The sequence below is a fragment of the Cornus florida genome, unplaced genomic scaffold, assembly GCF_030987335.1.
Source record: "Cornus florida cultivar Cherokee Brave unplaced genomic scaffold, ASM3098733v1 CherokeeBrave_3.0.0_Hap2_Chr07, whole genome shotgun sequence".
NCBI lineage: Eukaryota > Viridiplantae > Streptophyta > Magnoliopsida > Cornales > Cornaceae > Cornus > Cornus florida.
The window spans coordinates 80,269,114-80,293,961 of record NW_026775577.1 but is presented as its reverse complement, the minus strand read 5'-3'; the positions used below and the strand labels follow the sequence as shown (position 1 = coordinate 80,293,961).

General features: G+C 38.3%; 1 protein-coding gene across 6 annotated transcripts in view; it reads left to right on the top strand.

Annotated features, from left to right (window-relative positions):
- Nucleotides 1–1,558: 1,558 nt before the first annotated feature.
- The window catches only part of LOC132267335 (ferrochelatase-2, chloroplastic), a 55,462-nt gene continuing 32,172 nt past the window's right edge, over nt 1,559–24,848 (top strand). For all 6 annotated transcript variants that reach the window (XM_059768487.1, XM_059768489.1, XM_059768484.1 and 3 more), the window contains exons 1-2: nt 1,559–1,839; nt 17,244–17,580. In XM_059768487.1, coding sequence (XP_059624470.1) covers nt 1,736–1,839; nt 17,244–17,580 — 441 coding nt within the window. In that variant the 5' untranslated portion in view covers nt 1,559–1,735. The remainder of the gene's footprint in view (nt 1,840–17,243; nt 17,581–24,848) is intronic.

Here is a 24,848-nt window from a genome sequence, read left to right as displayed (position 1 = left end):
TCGGTAAGGCTCGTTGGGAACACTCGGTACATTAGGGCATCGTCATCATTATGCAAGGCCATCTTCAGCTGAATATGGTAAACGTGATCCATCGGATCCCTTGACCCGTCAAATGATGCGAATGATGGAATGATGAACTTTTTCGATTTGTGACGTTTCAATATCTCCCTAGTAAAAGGTGAATTGAACATGTCAACGGAGGCCTTTACAACCATGTTGGCGGTGTCTGTGCCTTTAGGTCCTTAAGTCGTTCTCCCACCTCCCGTTGAACTTGTGTTCGGATATTTGCTTTGGACATTTCTTCGAACACCTGGGGTGTGTCCAACCTTTGAGCAATTGTCTTGTTGGTGCCTTCTTGCTCGATCGCTTGGTCCTTTATCTCGCCACCAAACTTCTTTTAATAGGGGTCAAGGTGCACAAATCCAACTCGATCATTCTGAGGATCTACCTCGTTCACCGCCGCTTGATCTGCTGGCAGTGGTGGAGGATGAGCCTCCATTTTGCGCTCCAATTGTGATCAGAGCTCGTCGTTCTCTCTATGCAAGATCAACATTCCAGTGTTCCTTCTATGGATGACGTGTACATCCCTATGCCTCTAGAGCTTTATGTGAGAAAATGATGATGTTGGTCTTGGTGATGATGGGACTGATGCTTCAGAGGATGATGATTGATTTATGAGTAACTAATTTTTTTGATGATTGTAGTTATAATTTTGGATCTCTTTTTTAGTCTTTTTTGACATGGTGTATTTACTTGTGTTAGGTGCTGAATGTTATACATTTTAGCCCATTTACTTGCATCTTTTATTCTCTTAATAGTAGTTTATTTGTAATTTTACATTGTTTTATTATTTTTATTTATTTCAGGGCTTTAATTGTAAAATCAATCAAGACTAGAGATTTTGAACTTTAAAAGATGACATTCCGTGAGACCGAGTAATGAAGATCCAAGTCTAATTATTTTTAGTATGTTTTGTCATGAAATTGCCAAATAGAGAGATTATGAGATATAAATTTATAATTTGACAAATTTTATTTTCAAACAAGTCTGATCAAATTATAAATTTTATTTTCAAGATTCAAGATCGATTAAGAACCCTCCTAAATATGTCCTCTGTCTAAGCATCTCCAATTCTGCCCGACAAAATCAAACAAAATAAACGATTTTATTAATAGTTACATGGACAATTCAAGATATTTTAACCACCATTGGGTCATTGGCTCAACTGTTGTAATCTATTAAAAAATAATCTATTTTTTTTAATGGAGGTGAGGAATTCCAACCCCATGGACATTCTGTCGAGGTGCCTGTGAGTACTAATCTAACCCACAAAAATTTTAAAAATTCAAACATTTGAGTGGATATACTTTTGACTGGACAGTCTGGATTGGTATATATATATATATATTTTTGAGAGCCCATCATAATTTTATGTTTTTTTGAAAGGTAATAATTTTATGTTTCATGGAATGTGATAGGATAATTTGTTGGACACGTGGCGCGTTGTAAGGACGAGCGAGTTCAGTAAGGAAGGAAGCAAGACATAAATGGGGTACTTGAACTGACCCGACGGTGCTTAGGGGGAAAAAAAATGAAAACGATATTACGACGTTGTTGGTCTGCTTAGGGCAAAGTAAAGTGAGTCAGTCAAGTGTCTAGCTCTAGCTGTAGAAGGCTCATTCTCACTCCCTGCACTCAATTGGAGGAGTTGTGGGTTGGATTGGAAAAATTGGAAATGAATCAGTCGATGAACGTTCGAATTCAAGCCCCTTCTCCTTCGTCTGCGTCCCCTCCTCCACGTCCCTCCTCTGCTTTCTCCCGTTCTCACAAAACTCATCAGTAAGTGTTGCTTAAACATTCTCTCATATATATACACACACACATATATCACTGATTGATTTAAATCTCACACACGCACATGTAGATTATGATGTGATTTTGTCTTGGTTTCTGATGTATCCCTTTCTTGATTACAATTTCTATTCTCTCACTGTGGTTTTTATAGTCTTTTTAGTGAGATGAACAACCACTCATATGTGTGGTTTTTTACCGTCTGTTGCATAATTTCTTCATATGAATCATGTGAACTTAACAAAGAAATAAATAATATGGCTATGAATAATACATTCGTTCGAGTTGGCTGATCAGCATAACGTTATCAAGTGTTAAACACCCAATCAGGATAGTTTTTCTTACTTATTCATGTCCTTATCATCAAAAAATTAAAATACCCTTTTTTTAAATTTTTTTTATTAAGACTTCTTAGGGCAGATAAGGAGGGATGTCCCTTTATAATATATCTTCTAATGATTCTCGATTTCTACTGGAGTGACATTTTTTTAAGGAACCATTCTTTATTTGCATCAATCCCTCCTTGAAGAAACCTCATGTTTGAAACAGTATACCACAATCTATTAAAAACCCAATCATGGCCTTCCATCCTTGGTTTCTTCTTTTACGTGCTTGAACAAAACACACTAGGCTACTGTTACTGATTAAAAATAGCTTTGCATAAACTTTCAGAGCTCTCTTTTGAAATTTAGTAGATCTCCGGAACTTGCTTGAATACAAATAATGAACCAAGACCCTAAGTTAATCTTGGTTTTGCATTGGAATAACTCCTAGCTATATTTTACGTCATCAACTCATCCCAAATCAGATCACGAATATGGAATTTATGATTTGTAAGTTAATGAACAAAGAAGCTTTATTTCTATCCATAATTTTCAAGTAAACTACATCTGATGTGTTATCTAGTGAACCACTTACCCTTGGAAATTCAACTTTCGTATCTTCAAAATTTCCACCTATTTGTTTATCAACCAATAGAAGCTCAGAAATTTCTACAACTCGGGAATCAACGTGACATATTTGTTTCAATTTCTTCAATGGTTCCCAGTTTCTCCTTTCAAATCCATGATATTCAGACATAATAATGACGTCTGCCTCATCTTTTGACAAGTTGTTGGCTGGTTCTTCAGACTTCTCTTCCACCTTACTTTTTTCTTCATATTCCTCCTAATTGTTGTCAAATTCTGGAAATGATAAAGTTGAATTTTCCTTCAATTTATCACCTTGTTCATCTACCCACCCAGGGAATTTATCCTAAGCTGATGTGGCAACCACGAAACCAACATAATTTCTTACATCTTTCTCATGATGAGTTGTTTTGCAATGATACTGCAATTATCTAAAACTATTGAACTCTTGGCAGACTTGCATCTCAACTCCTTGTGTGCGTGTACCAAAATTCAGACTCTTTAGTATGCTTCACCATTGCTGCCCAAGTGCTTTGTGACTGTTTAACTGATGTGGCAACACCCTGTTTCTTATGCTGTTGAATTTTTTCTCTACTACAATATTCTGTTTAACTTTCACGTTGATATGGGTCTCCTGCTTATCCCTTTGTCTCCTAATGTCCAGATCAAAAGGAGAAATCATTCCATAGTGATCTGATATAGTGCTCAATCAAGAAATTTTATGTTGCAGATTCACAGTGTCTTCTTTTGTGGCTATCTTGCTTCCTTGCCTAGCCATAGATCTCCAATAATCACAGTCTTCACAGATCTTACTGGAAAGGCTCTGACTTGAAGCAAACAGAGTTAAAAGAAAGTTCTCTTGAAGCAGTAAGATTGACAAGAATTACCCCAATCACTGTTGGATCCTAGATTTATGAAGGGAAATATGGAAAATGCCTGAAGGGAACGTAATAATCTGATACTATCTCAAACTATAATGATTAAGATGTGTTACAAAAGACAAAAGAGGGTTGCACAACTTTCCTAAGCTAACACTTGGTAGTTCCAAACCTTAATGCTTTTTATAGAAACAAGGATGAACTTTGACCTCATTAAACAACAAGATACTTTTCAAGACTCCATTCTTTATTTGCGTCACAAATTCACTTCGTATCTATATCCCATTTTTCAGGATTTGATATGTTGGCATATCTGTAATGTATTGGTTCTGTATGCTATTTTCGCGTTCGCTATTTGGTGCATGGTTGATTTCATGGGGATATATATATCTGTAAAGAAGAAAGGTTTTTCTGTAGAGAATACAAATTGCACGACTAGAGAAGAGCATAGTTGAATCTCTTGGAGATACTTTCATAAAGAGTATGTGCAGTGGCAGTTTCACAGTTGGAGAAGTGCCCATTGTGGGGGACAATACATCATGCAGTTGTCTATGCATAGAGTGCTTGGTGGAGGTTGATTAGGAGAGCCAACTATACGGCCATTTAGATGCAAGTTTGACCATACAGGTGCATGGTGGTGGAGTTAACATTAACTGTTATTGTAGTCTGAGGTGCCAGAACTGGGTGCATTCAACCTTTGGTTTGTTTTGGAGTTTTGCAGAAACTTGCGATGTGTCACATTCATGAGGGACTTTGTGTCTTTTGGAGCCAGCCCAATTGTCAACTAGAGAGTGGAGAGTCATCATCCATAGGATGACTTTGATAAGGTGAAGAGTGGCATGATAGCTGTTGAAAAGTATAAAACGGAAGCGGAGAGATAAATAAAACTACTAGAACACACAGATATTACGTGGTTCAACCACTAGGGCTTACATCACTTTTATAATACTCTCTCAACTCATATACAATACAATGGTGGAGACTCCTTTATATGGGAGAAGAAATTATGAGAATGGAAAGAATTAGAAAATAGTAAATAAGGAGGATTTTTCTCCAGTGATTCCTCTAGCAACACCAAATCTTCAATAATAGGAAACAACAATTACTGAAAGATTTTCCTCCTCTGATTCCTCCATTAAATCTTCAATACTCCCCCTCAAGTTGGAGCATGAAATCCCAACTTGCCATTGAGATGACGAGTAACAAGAAGTGTGAATGATGAAAAGAGAAGAGAGAAGACGAAAAATAATGCTATCGAACACACCGACAGTCCAAACAAGTCAATAAAAAATTGCTGGAGACACAGCAAAGGTGAGGGCAATGCGACCGAACACACCGACAGCGCAAACAAGTCGATAAAAACTACCGGAGACATGACAAAGACGAAAACAATGCTACCGAACACACTGGTAGCCCAAACAAGTCAATAAAAACTGCCGGAGACATGGCAAAGGTGAAGAACATTATTGCCGAACAAACAGGCAGCTCAAACAAGTCACAAATAGTACCGAAAAACCCTTAGCAACATTTCAAATGCTAAGGGAATACCTAAAATAGGGGTCCGAACCTAGGAAGAGAAATTAGGTTCTGATACCATGTTGAAAAGCATAAAACGGAAGCGAAGAGATAAATAAAACCAGTAGAACATACAGATATTACATCATTCAGCCATTAGGGCCTACATCCACGGCACAAAGAGCCCAAAGGGCTACATCACTTTTTTAATACTCTTTCAACTCGTACACAATACAATGGTAGAGACTCCTTTATATAGGAGAAGAAATTATGAGAATAGAAAGAATTAGAAAATAGGAAATAAGGAGGATTTTTCTCCACTGGTTCCTCTAGTAACACCAAATCTTCAATAATAGGAAACAACATCAATTACTGAAAGATTTTCCTTCAGTGATTCCTCCATTAAATTGGGTCATGCCTCGGACCTCTCGGGAGTTGTTGGATATTTGGAGGGGCCAATGGGTGGGGGCTCAGGTGAGAGTCTTCTGGAGGGTGACCCCTTTTTGCATTTGGTGGAGCCTTTGGAAAGAGCGGAATTGTAGATCTTTTGATGGGAAGGAGTCCTCTATTGTGATGCTGAAATTTTCTATTATTTGTAATTTTATACCCTTTTTTGTTGGGGTCAGGGGAGAGATTACTCCTCTCTTGAGGAGATTGTTGACTTCATGGGCTCTTTAAGTTCATAGATTTCGTTTTGTCTTTGTATAGTTTGGGACGCGTTCCCCTTTTGAACGCTCTTTAATTCATTTTACTTATAAAAAAAAAGAGGGTTAATTCCACCTACACCCCCTCACGTTTGCTTATATTTCACTTACACCCCCTCTACGTTTCATAATTCCACCTACACCCCCTGTCAGTAACCACCGTTTAGTTTTCTAACAGAAATGTGTGATTTTACTTTTTTGCCCATAAATTATATATTAAAATTTATAACTTAAATAAAAAGACTTAAATGTCCTCTATCTCTCTCTCTACACAGAGACACATTATGTAAACGCCCGTGACCAAGTCGGACGACGAAGATCTCTTCACCTCTCAAGATTGCTTCACCCAAGTCGGATGGCAATCCCAAGTCCGGTGAAGTTCAGTTCAGTTAGGCGAAGCTCGCAACGGAAGACAACGGCTATGATAAGAACCCGTGTCGTCCATGGCTGCACATCGTCGATCTGAAGACCGATAAAATGTCTCCACATCAAAATTTCAATCCAAGCTAACATTTCATTAAATTCAGTAAAAATCAAAATCTATAAGCTCTTATCATCCCCAATATCCAACCATCGCCATCTTCAACAGCTCGACCACAATCCATCAATGAAGTTAAGTAACCCGGACAATGTAATCTTATCATCTTAAGTTCCATCCCCAAACTCTCGATTCTGCAACCCAACATTGCAGTCAATGTCTTCGATCACCAGTATGGACCGGTCTGTCGTGCTGATCAACAGCCTCCTCAGATCTGAATTGCATTGTACCTTTCTCAAGTCCAAGTCATACACATCAAACTTCAAGTAATTAGCCATGGCTGCAACCAAACTCGACTTCCCTGTACTGAGTGGTCTATACAACAAATACCCACGCTTCCAAGCCCTCCCGACTCTTCTGTAATACTCCTTCCCATTTATGATTTATGAACTTCTCAATATCTTCAATCAGCTCCTTCTTCGTCTCCGTATTCATCGTCATTGTATCGAATGTTGCCGGATGATTAAGAAGCACCGTACCCCAATAGTCTGTACCATTATAGTCCACTGTGTGAAGCTTCAAAGCTTTTCTCTGTTCTTTAATTGCCTTGGCTCAGCCGAATCCATCTCGTCGAACTCAGTCTCGCCGCTGCCGGACATCACAGCCCCGAACTCAGTTTTTGCCGGCGCCATCAACATCCTCACAGTAAGCCATCTACATCTTCGCCGGCGCCGCCATCAACATCCTCACAGCCCGTCATCTTCAACAGCCGGATCGGAGCCAGCCATCTCCCTCTTCGCCAGCGCCATCAACATCCTCACAGTAAGCCATCTTCTTCTTCGCCGGCGCCACCATCAACATCCTCACAGCCCGTCATCTTCAACAGCCGGATCGGACCCAGCCATCTCCCTCTTTGCCGGCACCATCAACATCCTCACAAACCGCTAACTCCTCCCTGCTTTTGCTAGATCCGCCGCCACCGGATCGGCTCTACAACAACCGCCACCTCCATCTCCAAGCTTGTGTACCTCATGGCCAAAAGTTATCCATCTGTTGAAACTTGAAAATTCTCGGCTACAACAAGCAGGAACTATCTTGGTTTGGGTTGTCACCGACAGAACTATCTTAAGGGTAATTTTGTAAATTTGCATTGGTCAATAAGGTTAAAAATGTCATTTCAAGTATTGGAGGGGTAAAATTGACCTTGTACTGATTTGTTAATGCTAACACCGTCAGTTACTTAACGGCAGGGGGTAAGTTGCTACATAAATCAAAACCTCAAGGGAGGTAGGTGGAATTATGAAACTTAGAGGGGGTGTAAGTAGAATATAAGCAAACGTCAGGGGGTGTAGGTGGAATTAACCAAAAAAAAAAAAAATCTTCAATAATAGCTATTACATAGGAGTCTAGTATATATCTTGCTAGGTGTTCTCCTACACTTCCCGTGTGGCGTGTAACGGCATGGGATGTTGAATAACTGTCTACAGGGATGGACCTAGGAATTGCCCCCCCTGAATATATATATGTTTTTTACTATTATGCCTCACTATTTTTATCATTTTGATATATATACTAATGAAATATTACCTTTGCCCCCCTTAAAATTATTAAAAAAATTCAGTATTGCCCCCCCCATCCCTTGAGTTTCTGGGTCCGTCCTTGACTGTCTATATAGCTTCTAGTGATCTGTAAAGATATTTGCATAGTGATTATGGGATTGTGTGGATTCTGTGTGCAAACCATTAGCGCTTTATTACTAATATAAGTGAGTTACTAGGAGTGATTAGTGGGTTTCTCATTGTGTAAGCAATAGACAGGTAAGCTAGTCATTTTAAAGTTTAAGCCGAAAACTGTTGACTATAAGAGATAATCAAACCAAGAGTAAAATATAAGAAGATGAAGAAGTAGAGAAGAAAGAGGAGGAGAGAAAAAGAGAGAGAGAGAGATGGGAAAGAGAGAGAGAATGAAAGAATACTTTCATCCTTCCACCACATTCTATTTATACTAACAAATTTAGAAATTACACATAAGCACCCATCATTATATAAGTAATAACAAATAAGCCCTTAACAACATTCCCCCTTAAACTGGCGCAAAGATATCTATCATGTCTAGCTTGACTAACATATTTTGCAAGCAAGTCTTGCTCACACCCTTAGTCAAAACATATCATGTGTGTTTGACATATGGAGTACAAATCAGCCAAAGACGAAGCTTTTCCTTAATGAAGTGTTGATCGACTTCAATGTGCTTTGTCCTGTCATGTTGAACTGCATTTTGGGCAATGCTAATAGCAGCCTTGTTGTCACAATACAACTTCATTGACTCGCGAACAGAATAACCCAACTCATCCAACATAGTTCGTAGCCATAACAACTCACAAACTCCATGTGCCATGGATATGAACCCAGCCTCTACACTAGATCTAGCTACTATAGACTGTTTCTTGCTTTGCTATGAAACAAGATTACCTCTAACAAATGTGCAATATCTTGAAGTAGATCGTCGATTAGTCACAAACCTTACCCAATCAGCATCAATATAGGCTTTAACACGCAAGTGGCCATGACGGCTAAACAATATTCCATTACCAGGTGAACCCTTGAGGTAGTGAAGAACATGACGAGCTGCCTCAAGGTGAGGTGTATGTGGAGCATGCATAAATTAACTAATCGTACTAACAACGTAGGCAATATCCGGGCGTGTTCTCCCCACCAATCACTGAAATCTTCCCACATCATCTAATGGGTCTCCATCCACATCATTAAGCCTATGGTTCTCCTCAATGGGAATATCAATAGGTTTAGATCCAAGCCTGCTAGTTTCGGCCAACAAATCTAACACATACTTCCCTGAGAAATGAACACCCCTTTCTTGGATCTGCACACCTCGATGCCAAGAAAGTATCTCAATGATTCGAGGTATTTAACCTCGAACTCTGTCCCCAAAAAAGATTTCATTCGATGAATCTCTTCTCTATCATTTCCAGTGACAACAATTTCATCAACATATACAATAAGGGCAGTGGTGCAACCTTGGTGCTTCTTGATGAGAAGAGGGTATGATCTGCCTGACTCTGTGTGTACCCTACTCTTTTCAAAGCAGTGATGAACCTCTCAAACAAAGCACTTGGCGATTGCTTTAACCCATACAAGGCTTTATTTAGCTTGCACACACTAAATTATGACCATTGGCAAGCTTAAACCTTGGTGGCATAGTTATATACACCTTTTCCTCCAAGTCACCATAAAGGAAAACATTCTTTACATCCAGTTGATGTAAAGGCCAATTCAAATTAGCTGCCAAAAAAAGGACATGTATAGAGTTCATCTTGGCAACTGGAGCAATTGTTTCCAGATAATCATTCCCATAGGTCTGAGCGAAGCCCTTTGCAACTAACCGGGCTTTATATCTTGCAATTTTTCCGTATATATGATACTTTATTGTGTAGACCCACTTGCAGCCTATTGGTTTCTTACCCCTAGGTAATGGAACAATATCCCAAGTACCATTCTTCTTAGGGGCCTTCATCTCCTCAAGCATGGTTTCCTTCCATGGAGTTTGACCGAGCAACTGAAACACTAAAAGGAACAAAAACAGAAGTAGAGGAGATACACGAAGTGAAAGCACGATATATTGGAGATAAGGCATCATAGGATACAAACTAAGATATGGGATGTTTTGTACAACTACGAACACCCTTACGATAAGCAATAGGAACATTAAGATCAACAGGTAAGTTATTAGGAAAAGAATCATAAGTATCAATGTCAACTGAGGGATTACCTGGATCGAGGGAGACTTCTTGGTCTTGGGGGTGAGTCAATGACTTGTTTTTCCCTCCTAGTATAGACAATTGGTTGCTTTCCCTGCTGCAAATCATTAGTGTTTGGAGGACTAGACATAGGCACCTTAGTAAGAAGCTCCCCCTTAATGGGAACATGAAAAGGAAGGGGGCATTCCCTTTGAATGGATGACGGATTCTCTACATGAATGTTAATCTTCCCCTGTAGAGAATCCCGAGCAGTGCAAAAAAAGGGAACAAACTTAAAGAATGTAACATCTATGGAGATGAATCGACGACGAGTGATAGGGTTATAACACCAATACCCTTTTTGAGTGGCGGAGTATCCAAGAAAGACGCATTAAATTGCCTTAGGGTCCATTTTGCCCTCGTGACGATGAATGTGAACATAACAAACACAACCAAACGCTTCCGAAGGGATAGTAAACAAGACAGTGTGACGGTGTAAGATAGAGAAGGGGGATTGATAGCCAAGAACCCTAGAAGGCATGTGATTAATAAGGTATGTAGCTGTCAAGGTTGTATCAGCCCAATAACTTTTAAGCAGTCCCATTTCAATTAGAAGAGAACGGGTCACCTCCGTAATATGACGGTGTTTTCTTTCAGCTACACCATTTTGTTTTGGTGTATAAGCGCACGAGGTTTGATGGATAATGCCATTATCAGCAAAAAAGGAGATAAGACCACCATACATAAACTCTCCTCCATTATCATATTGAAGGATTTTGAGGAGACAACCAAACTGAGTACATATCATCTTATGAAAGGTTTTAAAAATGGAATGGACTTCATTTTTGGTTTTCATAAGATAAAGCTCATTATAACGACTAATGTTATCAACAAACACAACAAAGTATCGAAAACCAAGTAACGAAGTAGTAGATTCAGAGACTGTTGGTTGGAGACCCAGGCTCGGTGGTCTTCATTTTGATTCAATCTCAGTGTTAGAGAGGGATGGGCTCAAGAATCCTTTTTCTGAGGAGGTAGCGTTGAAGGCGTTGAAGAGCTGCAATGGTGATAAGTCTCCGGGTCCAGACGGGTTTACTATGCGATTTTTGTTAGAGAGCTAGGATGTGGTTAAGAGTGAGGTTATGGGCTCTTTTCAGGAGTTTTATTCTCACGGGCAGTTTGAGAAGTCGTTGAACGCTTCTTTCATTGCCCTCATCCCTAATAGGGGTGGAGTTTATGATGTTATGGATTTTAGACCAATGAGTCTTGTGGGGTGTAATTTTAAGCTTATTGTTAGAGTCCTTGCTTTGAGATTGAGGGAAGTGTTGGATGTGGTTGTTTTAGAGTCCCAGAACGCTTTTGCTAGTGGTCGACAGATTCTTGACTCCATTCTTATTGCCAATGAGTGTGTGGATTCGAGGCTGAGCAGTGGTGAATCGGGAGTTCTGTGCAAGCTTTATATCGAGAAGGCGTATAATCATGGAGCTTTCTGTTGTATCTGCTTGGGAGGTTAGGTTTTGGAGAGAGATGGAGGAGGTGGATTGAGGCTTGTATTTCCTCAGTTAGATTCTCTGTTTTGGTGAATGGATCTTCTATGGGTTTCTTTGGCAGCTCTCGGGGTTTGAGACAGGATGATCCTCGATCTCTATTTTTATTCCTTATTATTATGGAGGCTCTCAATATGTTGTTGAGAAGGGCAGTGGATCTGGGTTTTATCAGGGGCTTTAGGGTCAGTAAAGACTTAGGTCATCACATGGAGATCTCTCATTTACTGTTTGCGGATGATGCCTTGGTTTTTTGTGATGCGAATGTGTCCCAGTTGAAAATTTGAGGTGTGTCCAGGTTTGTTTTCAGGCGGTTCTCGATTTGAAAATTAATATAGGAAGAGCATGCTTGTGCTTGTGGGTGAGGTTCAGGACATCGCATCTCTTGCTGTAGTACTTGGGTGTGGGGTGGGCTTTTTTTCTATCTCCTATTTAGGTTTGCCGTTGGGTGCTCCGTAAAGGAGGGTGGGAGGTTGGGATCCTGTGATTGAGCGATTTGAAAGGAGACTGGCTGGTTGGAAGAAGCAGTATCTTTCAAAGGGTAGGAAGGTTACTCTTTTGAAGAGTACGCTGTTGAGCCTCCTTACATACTTTCTTTCTCATTTTTAGATTCCTGCCTCTGTAGTTGAAAGGATTGATAGACTTTAACGGAACTTCCGGGGTGGACAGGGGGAGGAATTCAAGTATTATCTTGTTCGTTGGGATCAAGTGTGCAGGCCAATTCCTTTGGGAGGTCTGGGAATTAGGAGGTTGGCCCTTTTCAACATGGCTCTTCTGGGAAAGTGGTTGAGATTTGGAAGTGAGCGCCATCGTCTTTGGAGGAAGGTGGTTGTGTGCCGCTACAGGGAGGAGAGAGGCGAGTGGTCCTTTGATCCAGTCAAATTTGTTGGAAGTGTGGGTGTTTGGAAATTCATTCGTAAGGGAGGATGAATTTTTTAAACATATTAGATTCAGAGTGCGGGATGGCAGGGGAGTTCGGTTCTGGTTGGATTTATGGTGTGGTGATCGCCCGTTAGCTCGTTCCTTTCCCAGACTTTTCCGGATTGCCGTGGATAGGCATTCTTTGATGGCCGACTGGTATTGGCTCGATAACGGTAGGCTGGCGTGGGATGTGTGTTTTAGGCGTTCTTTTCAGGATTGGGAGTTGGATGAGGTTTCAGGTTTGGCCGACTGGTATTGGCTCGATAACGGTAGGCTGGCGTGGGATGTGTGTTTTAGGCGTTCTTTTCAGGATTGGGAGTTGGATGAGGTTTCAGGTTTGTTGGAGCTGTTGTATAAACATGAGGTGGATGGTAGTGACACTAACTCTCTGGTTTGGGTGCCTTCCTCCCAGGGGAGATTCGAGGTTCGTTCCCTATTCCGTTGTCTCTCTGATTTTCAAGGTTCTAATTTCACTTGGAAGACGATATGGCATTCCAAGGCTCCCCTCGGAGTGGCCTTCTTTGTCTGGACTATTGTTTGGGGCAAGATTTTGATCCCGGATAATTTGAGAAAGAGAAGACAGATTACAGTCAATTGGTGCTGTTTGTGCAAGTGGAGTGGCGAGTCTGTGGATCACCTTCTTTTGCATTGCCCTGTAGCTCACGACTATTGGAGCCTTATCTTTGGCCTTTTCGGCATCCATTGGGTTATGCCTCAGTCCTCGAGGGGTTTGATTGATGCTTGGTGAGGCTATAGTGTGGGTGCCCACGCCCATGAGTGTTGGATGGTGGTTCCCCTTTGTGTTTGATGGTGCTTATGGAAGGAGCGGAATCGAAGATCTTTTGAAGGGGAGGAATCTTCCTTGTGGGCTTTGAAGTTTTATATTGTTATTTCTCTTTTTAGTTGTGTTTTGGGGAGAAATTGTATATCCATTGATGAGTTTATTGATGTTTTGGGTTCGGTGTGTCCTTAGGACCTTGTCTCTGGCTTCAGTCTTTGTATAGCTCTTAGGATGCGTGCCCTGTTTGAACGCTTTCTAACACATTTTACTTATCAAAAAAAAAAAAAAAAAAAAAAAAAAAAAAAAAAAAAAAAAAACAGCAAAAGAGGAGAGAGGAGGAGAGAAAAAGAGTGAGAGACGGGGAAAGAGATAGAATGAAAGAATAATTTCATCCTTCCACCACATTCTATTTATACTAACAGGATTCAGAAATTACACATAAGCACCCAACATTATATAAGTAATAACAAATAAGCCCCTGACAACAAAAACCTCAACTCAACTGAAAGGGCTGCTACAGAAAAATGACCTTACTGGCTAGATTTGTTGAATGTGGTTAAAGGTCTTAAGGTATGTTACGTTTCTGAATGTGTAGGTGCAAAGGCGAACCATCCATACGACTATTATTGTAAGTTTGGTGGGCCCGGCGTTAGATTTTCAGGCCCAACTCAGTTGTTATGGGTTGTTTTAAAAACAAATCTAAGACATCAGCTAAATTATTAATTATGCTGCATCTACATAGTGTTTTTTTACCCAAGTCATCTACATAGTGTTGCAATTGTCTGTTTTTAATTTTTTACAATTGGTAATTCTTGGTATCACAAGACATAAGTAACCTTTCCTTAGGATGTGGTAGGAATCGTTGAGAGAATGATTGGATACCTCATGCATAGAAACTGCATTGTTTAGGGACAGACACACAGATGGTTTAAGATGGACACATCACTATGACTGCATTATTTTCAACGAATTATGATAAAGATTTGTACATTTAATTGAGGAAAATCATAATAGGCTCATTTAGTTTCGAAGTGTTGCACAACAAATTAATTCAATTTTTGTAGAAATGGCCAACAGATATAATAATGTGTTAGGACTTTTCAAAAAATAAAAAATAAAAAAAATAATGTGTTAGGATACATATATATGTGTATATATATATATATATATATTTATATTGTCACGACCCGAATCCATAGGACCCGGTCCGTGAGCCAACATGGCCTTAACTATGCCCTTTACATACCATATCTCAAAAATGTACAGGTGTTTCCAAAATGAACATAGCCAGCAAACATTACATGCTTAACATCAAGTAACATATTACTTCAGGTGTAACATCGAGATCTACCAAAAATACAAGACCAAAACCAAAAATGAGTCCAAAGCTCCATAAGTAACTTCAAGGTTGAGATTGTGGACTGTCTTCAACCGCCAACCCTTTACCTGAAATGTTGTCAACGGGTGAGCTTAAAATGCTCAGTAGATGGTGGCTAACTAATACTTCCTAAAGTCACATAAGTCATGCTCACATAGCACATAGTGAAACAAAGAAGAAGGGATGATGCTTTGGGGATAGAAGTAAGAGTATATGTACAAGTTACCACAAATTCCAAAGAGTAACATAACGATGACACGCTTGTACTACAACATAATTCAAACAACATAGCTTTAGAAACACCATCCAAATCATATACTAATGCACACCTATGCATTATGAAGTCCCCACATAGACTCACACACATAACACAACCTTGTGATCCAAAAATCAACTCAAACACACGGATTGGTTCACCACCAAATGTGGGGTATCTCCCCATATCCCTACCCTCGCTTCACGGGTTACTAGCCCGTTGGTAACGACACCCGCTTGGCCAAGTGTTGGGATTTTTAACCCTAGAGCCACGCCCTTCCTATTTAACCACAACCAATCCCATTTTCAAAGCATTTTCCACAAACTTAGGAAAATCATCTTCACAAACTTGTGAAACTCAATACTCACACTTGTCTTCCACAACACACACACTCTATGCAATGGAATGTGAATAGTAACCAAAGAACTATGTTAATACATGCTTCAGAAATGCAGCAAAGATAACCTTCAAGTAGGCATTTTGACAAACGCAAGGCATGCTAGTACATAGGTGAGCACAATTTGCTCAAGGAAAACATTGTGGATTGGATTAAATTGACAATCATGATATCATCATGGGCAACATACATATGTAGCACTTTTAAGTATCATAACTATCACAATTGTACATGCTAACTTTCACTTCTAATACATGCTTGCAAAATGGGACATTTTGACAAACACATAGCATGCTAGCACACAACTAACACAATTGTACATGTTGAATCCAATTATAACATCAAGATTAAACAATTCATCCGTTTACATAATTTCCAGCACCTTCCTATAATTTCCAGCACTTAAATATAACTTTCAGCACTGTAAATATAAATTACAGCACCTATACATATAATTTCTAGCACCTAAATGGGATTTTCCAGCAATTAATCTTAATTTCCAGCAATAAATCTTAATTTCCAGAATTTCCAGCAATTACTAAATTTTCCAGCATGTAGTCATGTGCAAGCTAGGATAAGAAGACATAAACATGCATGCTCAAGTTCAACTTGAAAACATACATGTAGCTTATATGCAACCACAACAAAATTAACCTACCTAAATCATGCTATTGTTCAAGGAAAACTTAGAGAAATGAGAATTCACCAATTTACATCACAATAAACAAGGGTTACACACATAATAGTAAACTTACAAGCATTATGTACAACATCTACCTACAATAGCATGCTAAGTAAGGGGAAAAACATACAATCACTTACATAAACCAAGGAAACTCATTAGTTAGACAACCCTACCTCAAAGGAAACCAAAAGCCCTAATCTGTCCCAAGCTGAAAATGCCCCAAAATAAAATCTAAGACCATGGAAAGGTAGCTTAGGACTTGGTCTTCCTTTTTTTCAACTACAGCTTCTTCAAATTCTTGGTGGAAGTGGCTTCGGAAATATTTCCGAATGCGGAATCCAACCCGGGCCCACAAACCCGAAATGAATATAATGACTCTAAATGTGTTTCTAAGAGTTCTTGACTTGAAGAAAATGTCTAAATGGATCCCGGAAACCCGTGGCACGCATCCCCACACATAAGAAATATACAATGCACGCAAAACAAAAAATGTGAAAAAAAAAAAGAAATAAAATCCTGGTCATTACATATATATATATATATATTGTGGGATTTTCATGTTATAAAAATATGGGTTTATCTATCTTTTTAGATTGTTTTAGCTCTCATGCTTTGTTGTCTTCCTTCTAATTAGTTTTTCTTGAATGATCAAAACTTTCTTCTTCTTCTTCTTCTTCTTCTTCTTTTTATTTTTATTTTTTACTCAGGTAAGTTTTCAACTTAATATAATAATCTTGTACTTTTGTTCTATATGTATATATGTATGTATTTTTCCAACTTAATATAATAATCTTGTACTCTTCTTCTATGTGTATATAGGTATGTAATTTATGATAACTGTTTAATACTTTTTCCTGTTCAATTTATTTGGTTTCATCATGCATGTTTGTTGCATTGAAAAATGTCATATATGTTTATGAGAAGAATGCTGCAATAATGGTTTCACTTTGGTGCTGTCATCGGCAGTGGATAATTCCATGATATATGATAAATTTTATTATTAGATGCAGGAGTCATTTTGAATGCGATTTTATATACTTTTATGTTCTTTTCTCTCATATGCTATTGCCACACCTAGTGTGTTCATATTCTGTCATAAGATGAATTTCTGTAGTATGTAATAATGTTGTTTAGTATCCGATGAATGAGTTATAGCGAGTGCTATTTATGTACTCTTGTCTTTTCTCTCATAGGCTATTGCCAGGGGCAATTTGTACCTCCCAAAGGATATCTCGTTGCTTTGGGATTCAATTCGAGGCTTGTTCTAGTTCTAATCTCTCGAAAACTTCCGTAGTTGCCAGATATTTTCCTGGGTGGTCTCAAACACAATCTTGGTTTTCAAAAGACTCAAAACAACCGGTGAAAAGTTATTCATTGCCATCGGGAGCATTATTGACTTCAAATACTCAAGATATATCCAGTGCACCTCTTACCGGTGACCAGAAGATAGGAGTGTTATTGCTGAATCTTGGAGGTCCAGAAACTCTAAATGATGTGCAACCTTTCTTGTTTAACCTTTTTGCTGACCCGGTAAATTGCTCTTTCTTTTTTGTGTTACGCATGTCATCTCATTTTACTGCTACTGATGGAGTATATATTCTAGTAATATACCAAACCTTCCCTTCTGTCTGGATCCACTAGTTTCTTTTTGAATGGGTTCGTGCACCTTTTTTTCTGGCTGACTTGAATAAAATCTATTTTCGCTTTGCTGCGTATGCAAATTTAGCAATAAAATGGATCCATATGAAATGATAATTGTATAAATGGGAATCACTTACATACTATTGCATTTTATGTCTTGATATGTTGTTTCTTGAATTTTAAGAAAGCCTTTAGAACTAACACAATATGTCGTCCAGTAATTCTGTAGCTTTTAAGTTGGACATAGTGTATCGCTATGGGTTCCAAATATGGGTTTGTGGTGTTAATGTAGGTAGCGGAAGCAAAATTTTAAATTTATTTGCCGATCTTAATCACATGATTTTAATTGAATAAACAAAACATACCTTAAATGATTTGTAAATAATTTGATTCACAATAACACTCTTTGGATTTCTTTTAGTACCTCAAGCTTTCTGCCTCCTATTTGATTCACGGGTCTCTTCTTTGAGTTTTTTCTCAACAAAATTCATGAACAGGGAGATGGTGACTGTTAGCAGATATGATAGCCACGATTTATGGAATGACTTACCATATTAGCAGAGATTTAATTATGCTATAGAATATGCTTTATAATATGCTCTGATTTGATTTAGATTTGATTTAATTTCTTTCTTGTAAAATGAGCATGTGCTCTTTTTATCTATAAATTCTATAGTTGTGAATGAGTGTTTGATCTCATTCAAACTTTTTACATATTTCTCTTCTCTTTCTTTTATATTGTATTTCTACTTGGTGTCAGAGCCAGGGTGGTCCGACTGCAATGAGGGCATTGCGAGTTCGGCACCACCCATTTGGGAATGGTCTTAGGTGACATCGCCCATTCGGGACGTGTTAGGTAGACAGGGTGTTCCGATTTCAATGAAGGCGTTGCGAGTTTGGTACCACCTATTCAGAAATGGTGTGAGGAGACATATTTGTTTCTTTTTATGGTTTGAGGAGACATTGTTGATTCTTTCATCTACATTGTTTAAACATATGTATGAAGGGGGATGGTCTGAGGAGACATTGTTGATTCTTCCATCTACATGTTTTAAACATGTGAATGAAGGGAAATGGTCTGAGGAGACATTGTTGGCTATTTACGGTCTGAGGAGATATGATTGGTTGTTCACTGTTTGAGGAGATGATTGGTTGTTTATGGTCTGAGGAGACATTGTTAATTGTTTTTTGGTTTGCGGAGACATTTTAGATTTGTTGATCAGCACTTCATCTGTAGACATGCTTACAGAGGGCGTCGGCAAGATTGTGTTTAGGAATGCATTGTCCAAGTTGGGCGTTTTAGATATCCACGCACCAACTTGAGGGGGAGTGTTAGTAGATATGATAGCCACAATTTATGGAATGACTTACCATATTAGTAGAGATTTAATTATGCTATAGAATATGCTTTAGAATATGCTGTGATTTGATTTAATTTCCTTTCTTTATCTATAAATTCTAGAGCTGTGAATGAGTGATTTATCTCATTCAAACCTTGTACATATTTCTCTTCTGTTTCTTCTATATTGTATTTCTACTGTGACCTTCCTCTCTATCGCAAGAAAATTCTGCCTTTGAGAGAGCTCATCCATGGGATCTCTAGGGAATCGGCTTTCTAGTTATGAGCCCTAACGTTCTCTAACTAGAAACAAATTAATAGTCTTCATTAGATTTTATTCCATAATTATCTCCTTAAATAGATTGGACTTATTAAATCCAATCGGTATGATTTGATGAAGCTTTCATTAATATTAGTTGATAATTTATATATTAGTTGAATATATAACTTATCAAAATGTTCATTAAAACATTATATACGTCTAATTACCATTTATAATTAAATCTAAGTCTACAAGGGTGACAGTAAAATAAATTATTATCCCTATAGCTTTATTGGAATAAAGAAAAGTGGAAGGACCTAATAGCAAACAAATGCTCGGAAGAGACTTGCTTGTAAATAAACTACTATCTAATCTTTCTTTGTAAGTATATTGGGGGACATGTTTGCAATTATGGGCTTTTATTCCCAATTTATTAGGAAGTGTTGGAATAACTTCATACGTAGATTCTATGTTGAAGATCTATATGTACATTATATAATAATCATTATTAAATCCAATCATGCATGTACATAGCTCATCAGCGGTTGGCAATGCAAAGTTTAACGTGACATCATAAAGGTCATATAATCATCTTATCTGATGACCAATTTACAAGGATCTCTTTATTTTCCTTGATAGTCATCAATCCACATATACCTCCTTATATGTATCCATATATCCGTTTAGGAATCACTATTCATTGGTTAAGAAATAGTATTACATAAATTTATTAGAGTGGTATATGTTAGTTTCCAAGCGAATGGCCCATCTCTTAGCTCATAATTGAGAACAAAATAAGGTTTACACGTAATAGTAAGGACCGGAACCTGGCTATGATGGAGAGTTGTGCGCAAGAGAGGAGGAGGTGGATAAGCCTTGTAAAACTGAATACCGAATTTTAACAACCTTTTGAATTTAATTTAGTAGGAATTTAAGTTTATATGATAGTAGACATAAAAATCCATTAGTCTATAACAATAATAAGCATATAGTGTTAGGAATTTTAACTCCCTCCAACTAGCTTTAATATTAGTTGTTGGGAATCCAATCCCCCTTCTTCAAGCACATCGGAAGCATATCATCACATCACATGAAACATGAATATATGGGGATGCTGGAAATAGTGTCTCAAATTCCATCTGGCCAATCATCGCTTCCCACGGCATTGATCAGGGCAATTCATTTCAGCTTCAATCTTGACGATCTTTTTGCAAAACTATCATTGTCCACACTGTACGTTGCACAATCTGTCAAACCTCTAAGGCTCTCCCTTGACTGCTCTAGCTGATGTAACCCATCATAATTTTTTGATCATTGTGACCAACGAAGTCGGTTGACTCCACCTGCAACTGAAAGTCGTTACAGCACATGTTGAGACTCGTGTTTTCTGGATCTCCTTCACCTTTGGCTCTGATACCAATTTGTTGTAATATCTATACTAATTTTAGTGGAATATCTTCACATCCGTGAATGTAGGCCGATTTTGGTTGAACCACGTTATATCTTGTATTCTTTTGTTTGTGTGTGATTGTTTTGTTGGCTTTGATCATTGTTATTCTCGCGCTTCCGCTACCCCAACAAATATGATGACTAAGGTTATTCCTGCGCTTCCGCTGCCCTAACAATCTCCACCTTGAATTTGAGCCAAGGTGGAGATTGTTGGAAATTGTGTCTCAAATTCCTATGCTAATTAGTTTATATTTTAGGGTTGTATTCTATTAGATAATTTCTTGTTTGACAAGTCTTGGCTTCTAAGAAATTGTAATCCTTGTCCAACAAGGAATTGAGTTTGGAACTTTATAAATAGATACCTAGGTTATGGGTTAAGACTCGTGAGATTGAGATTGAGAGAGATGTAGTCTCACAAAATAGTTGATGGGTAGAGGTAGTTTATGGGTCGGTAGAGTATGAAAAACACCTACAATACTGGTAGCGAGGAGATAGGCTCGTGGAGTGTACATGATGACAAGGCGTGTAAACGACGGTATTGGTACTCTAGTGTTGTAATATCTTTACGAAATATAGTGGAATCTCTTCTCATCTATGGATGTAGGCCGGCTTTGGCTGAACCACATTATATTTTGTGTTTGTGTGTGATTGCTTTGTTGGCTTTCATTGGATCGTTGTTATTCCTGCGCTTACGCTACCCTAACAGGAGATACAATCATACATCAATAAAGCACAACACACGATATTTACGTGGTTCACCCAAAACTAGGGCTACGTTCACGGAGGGAAGAACTTTCACGAATCAAGAACTAAATTTATAACTGTAGAGAATGCTACTCAGTGACCCAAACCCTTCACACCCACCACTTCCTTGCAATTAACACTACTTCCTTGGAAACAAATCCCATCTTGGAATCTCTTCAAAACCCTTTACCCCCAATAGGGTTTATACAAACTTGCCCTAGGGTTTCAACTGCACACCTTGGAGCTTTACAAACCATACTCTGATACCATGTTGTCTTTAAGAGAATCAAAACAACAATAAAGTAGAAGATGAAGAAAAGAAAGAAGAGGAGGAGAGAAAAAGAGAGAAAGATGGGGAAAGAGAAAGAATGAAAGAATACTTTCATCCTTCCATCACATTGTATTTATGCTAACAAGTTTCAGAAATTACACATAAGCCCCCAACATTATATAAGTAATAACAAAAAAGCCCCTGACAACAACCTCTACATTTCTTTAACCAACTTTGTTACTCGATTGCTCAACCCCCTCTGTCTGAATTTGTGAATCTTGTTGTTTCAATAACGAAATATATATTCTTTATTTATTTATTTATAATTTACTTAGACTTCCTTGAAATAATTTATCCTTGAGAATGACCAGAGTTTAAGGTAAAAATGAAAATATCGTCCCAAATTACATGAGATCATGGTTCACAACCATTGCCACGGCTGTGGTTGCCCATGTGATATATGAGGAAATTTGGCTTGTATAACATAATGGAATAGGTTGTAGTGGTCATGAATTTTTTTCAACGTCACACATAGGGCCCAAAATGTATAGTTACACTACTACTTACAACACAATTCAATAAAACGGGTTTTTTTGAAAAAACACAAACAGAAACCTTTTTATAAATTTCCTGCTTTCTTTAGCCCTTCCATTATGTCTCAATTGATATGTCCTGACACAATCTGTTAGTCAAAGGCAACAACAGAGGTTGTCCTTATAAAAGGTTTAAGAATTATATTTATAAACTTGAAAGGAAAGATATATGGAATAAACCTTTTCTCTGTATTAGCTCACTATTCACAAGTTTACACGGGTTCTCTTTATAGGAGAGAATACACTCACAAAATTAGAAAACTGATTACAATAACTAGCTGGCCTAATTAATAATTTCCTAATTTACAGCATTTGACCAATATTATATTTACAATAAATATCCTCTAAATATTATATTTACAGCTAATAATATTTGGTGGTATTACTATTGAATCTTTTCTTTTCAACACTCCCCCTCAAGCTGGCTTGAAGATATCCTCCATAGCCAACTTGCCAATTAGTCTGTCGAACTGTCTTGTAAGAAGTCCTTTTGTAAGCACGTCTGCAACTTGCTCGGTAGTAGGAATGTACGGCATACAGATCAATCCGTTTTCGAGCTTTTCCTTGATGAAGTGTTTGTCTACCTCCACGTGCTTTGTTATGTCATGAAGCACTGGATTGTGAACGATCGAAATAACAGCTTTATTGTCACAGTCAATTTCATAGGCAACAGATTAGAGACCTTTAATTCTTCCAATAGTCTCTTAATCCTTAACACCTCACAAATTCCATGAGCAACTGATCTAAACTCGGCCTCTGTGCTGCTTCTTGCTACCACATTCTGTTTTTTACTCCGCCATGTGACAAGGTTACCTCCAACAAAGGTGCAGTAGCCAGAAGTTGACCGTCTATCAATAGCACTCCCAGCCCAATCCGCATCAGTATAGGCTTCAACTTTCAAATGCCCACGGTTTTTTAAGAGTAAACCTCTTCCAGGGGTCCCCTTTATGTATCTAAGAATTCTGTAGACTGCATGAAAGTGTTCTCGTTTAGGTGAATGCATGAACTGGCTAACCATGTTGACTGCAAAAGCTATATCTAGATGTGTATGTGACAAGCAAATCAGTCTTCCAACAAGTCTTTGATACTGCGTTCTATTCAGAACTTCTTCATCTTTAGAAGGCTGCAGCTTAAGGTTGGGCTTAATTGGTGTCTCGGCTGGTTTACATCCTAGCAGACCTGTCTCACTATGTAAATCAAGAACATATTTACGTTGATTCACAAATATACATTCTTTGGATCTAGCAAACTCCATTTTAAGAAAGTATTTTAATGCACCCAAATCCTTGATCTCAAAGTCAGTTGCAAGTCTCTTTTTCAGTCTCACCAATTCTTCATTGTCATTAGTTGTCAAGACTATATCATCCACATAGACAATTAAGACTACAACCTTGCCTTCTCTACTGTGTTTGTAGAACATGGTATGGTCAGCTTGGTTCTGACAGTAGCCACAATTCTTCACAGCTCTCCCATCTCTTAAACCAAGCTCCAGGGGACTGTTTGAGACTATATAAAGATTTTTTCAGTCTACAGACTTTATTAGGTCCCAATTTTCCCTCAGATCTAGGTGGTAGATTCATAAAGACCTCCTCCTCAAGATCTCCATTTAAAAAGGCATTTTTTACATCTAACTAGTGTAATGGCCAGCTGAAATTCACAGCCAAAGATAACAAAATTCTGATTAAGTTTATCTTGGCTACAGGAGCAAAAGTGTCCTGATAATCAATTCCATAGGTCTGGGTGAACCCTTTTGCTACTAGTCTTGCCTTGTACCTCTCTATGCTACCATCAGCTTTACATTTCACAGTAAAGACCCACTTGCAGCCTACTGTTATTTTCTCCTTAGGTAAATCAACTATCTCCCAAGTACCACTTCTAAGAGTATGCATCTCTTCCATCACTGCTAACTTCCAATTCGGATCATCAAGAGCTTCCTGAATGTTTCTCGGGACAAACAAGTGTGAGATTTTTGAGCTAAAAGCCCTACGAGTATGAGAGGGTTTTTCATAAGAAAGGTATTTGGCAATGGGATATTTTGTTTGGATATTTGATTCGAATACCTTTCCTAACAGCTATAAGAATATCAAGGTCTGATGGTTCTTGGTTAGGAGAAGCAACAGGAACTAAAGATGTGTTAGGAACATAATTACCTGTGATATCTGGAGGTCCAGTTCCCGGAGGTCAAGATTGATCATATCCAAGAGGAATAGGCTGACTTTGACTCTTTTGATGAGGTATTCTCCGACTATAAACCAGAGGCTCAGTATTGGGAACTTTTGTGCCCGGTTTTAGTGATTCTTCCCCTGTTTCAGATATAGTAATGTTTGGCACTATATGACTAGGATTCCCTTCATTGTTTTCATTGGTTTTATCACATTGTTCCTGACTTTGAATTTTGGGAATAACAGTAGGATGAGGTGAAGTCAAAATCACATTTGGTAAAAGAGTAGGAGATAAATCCCAAAAAATTTCTTCCATCACCTTATTCTCCCCCCGAAG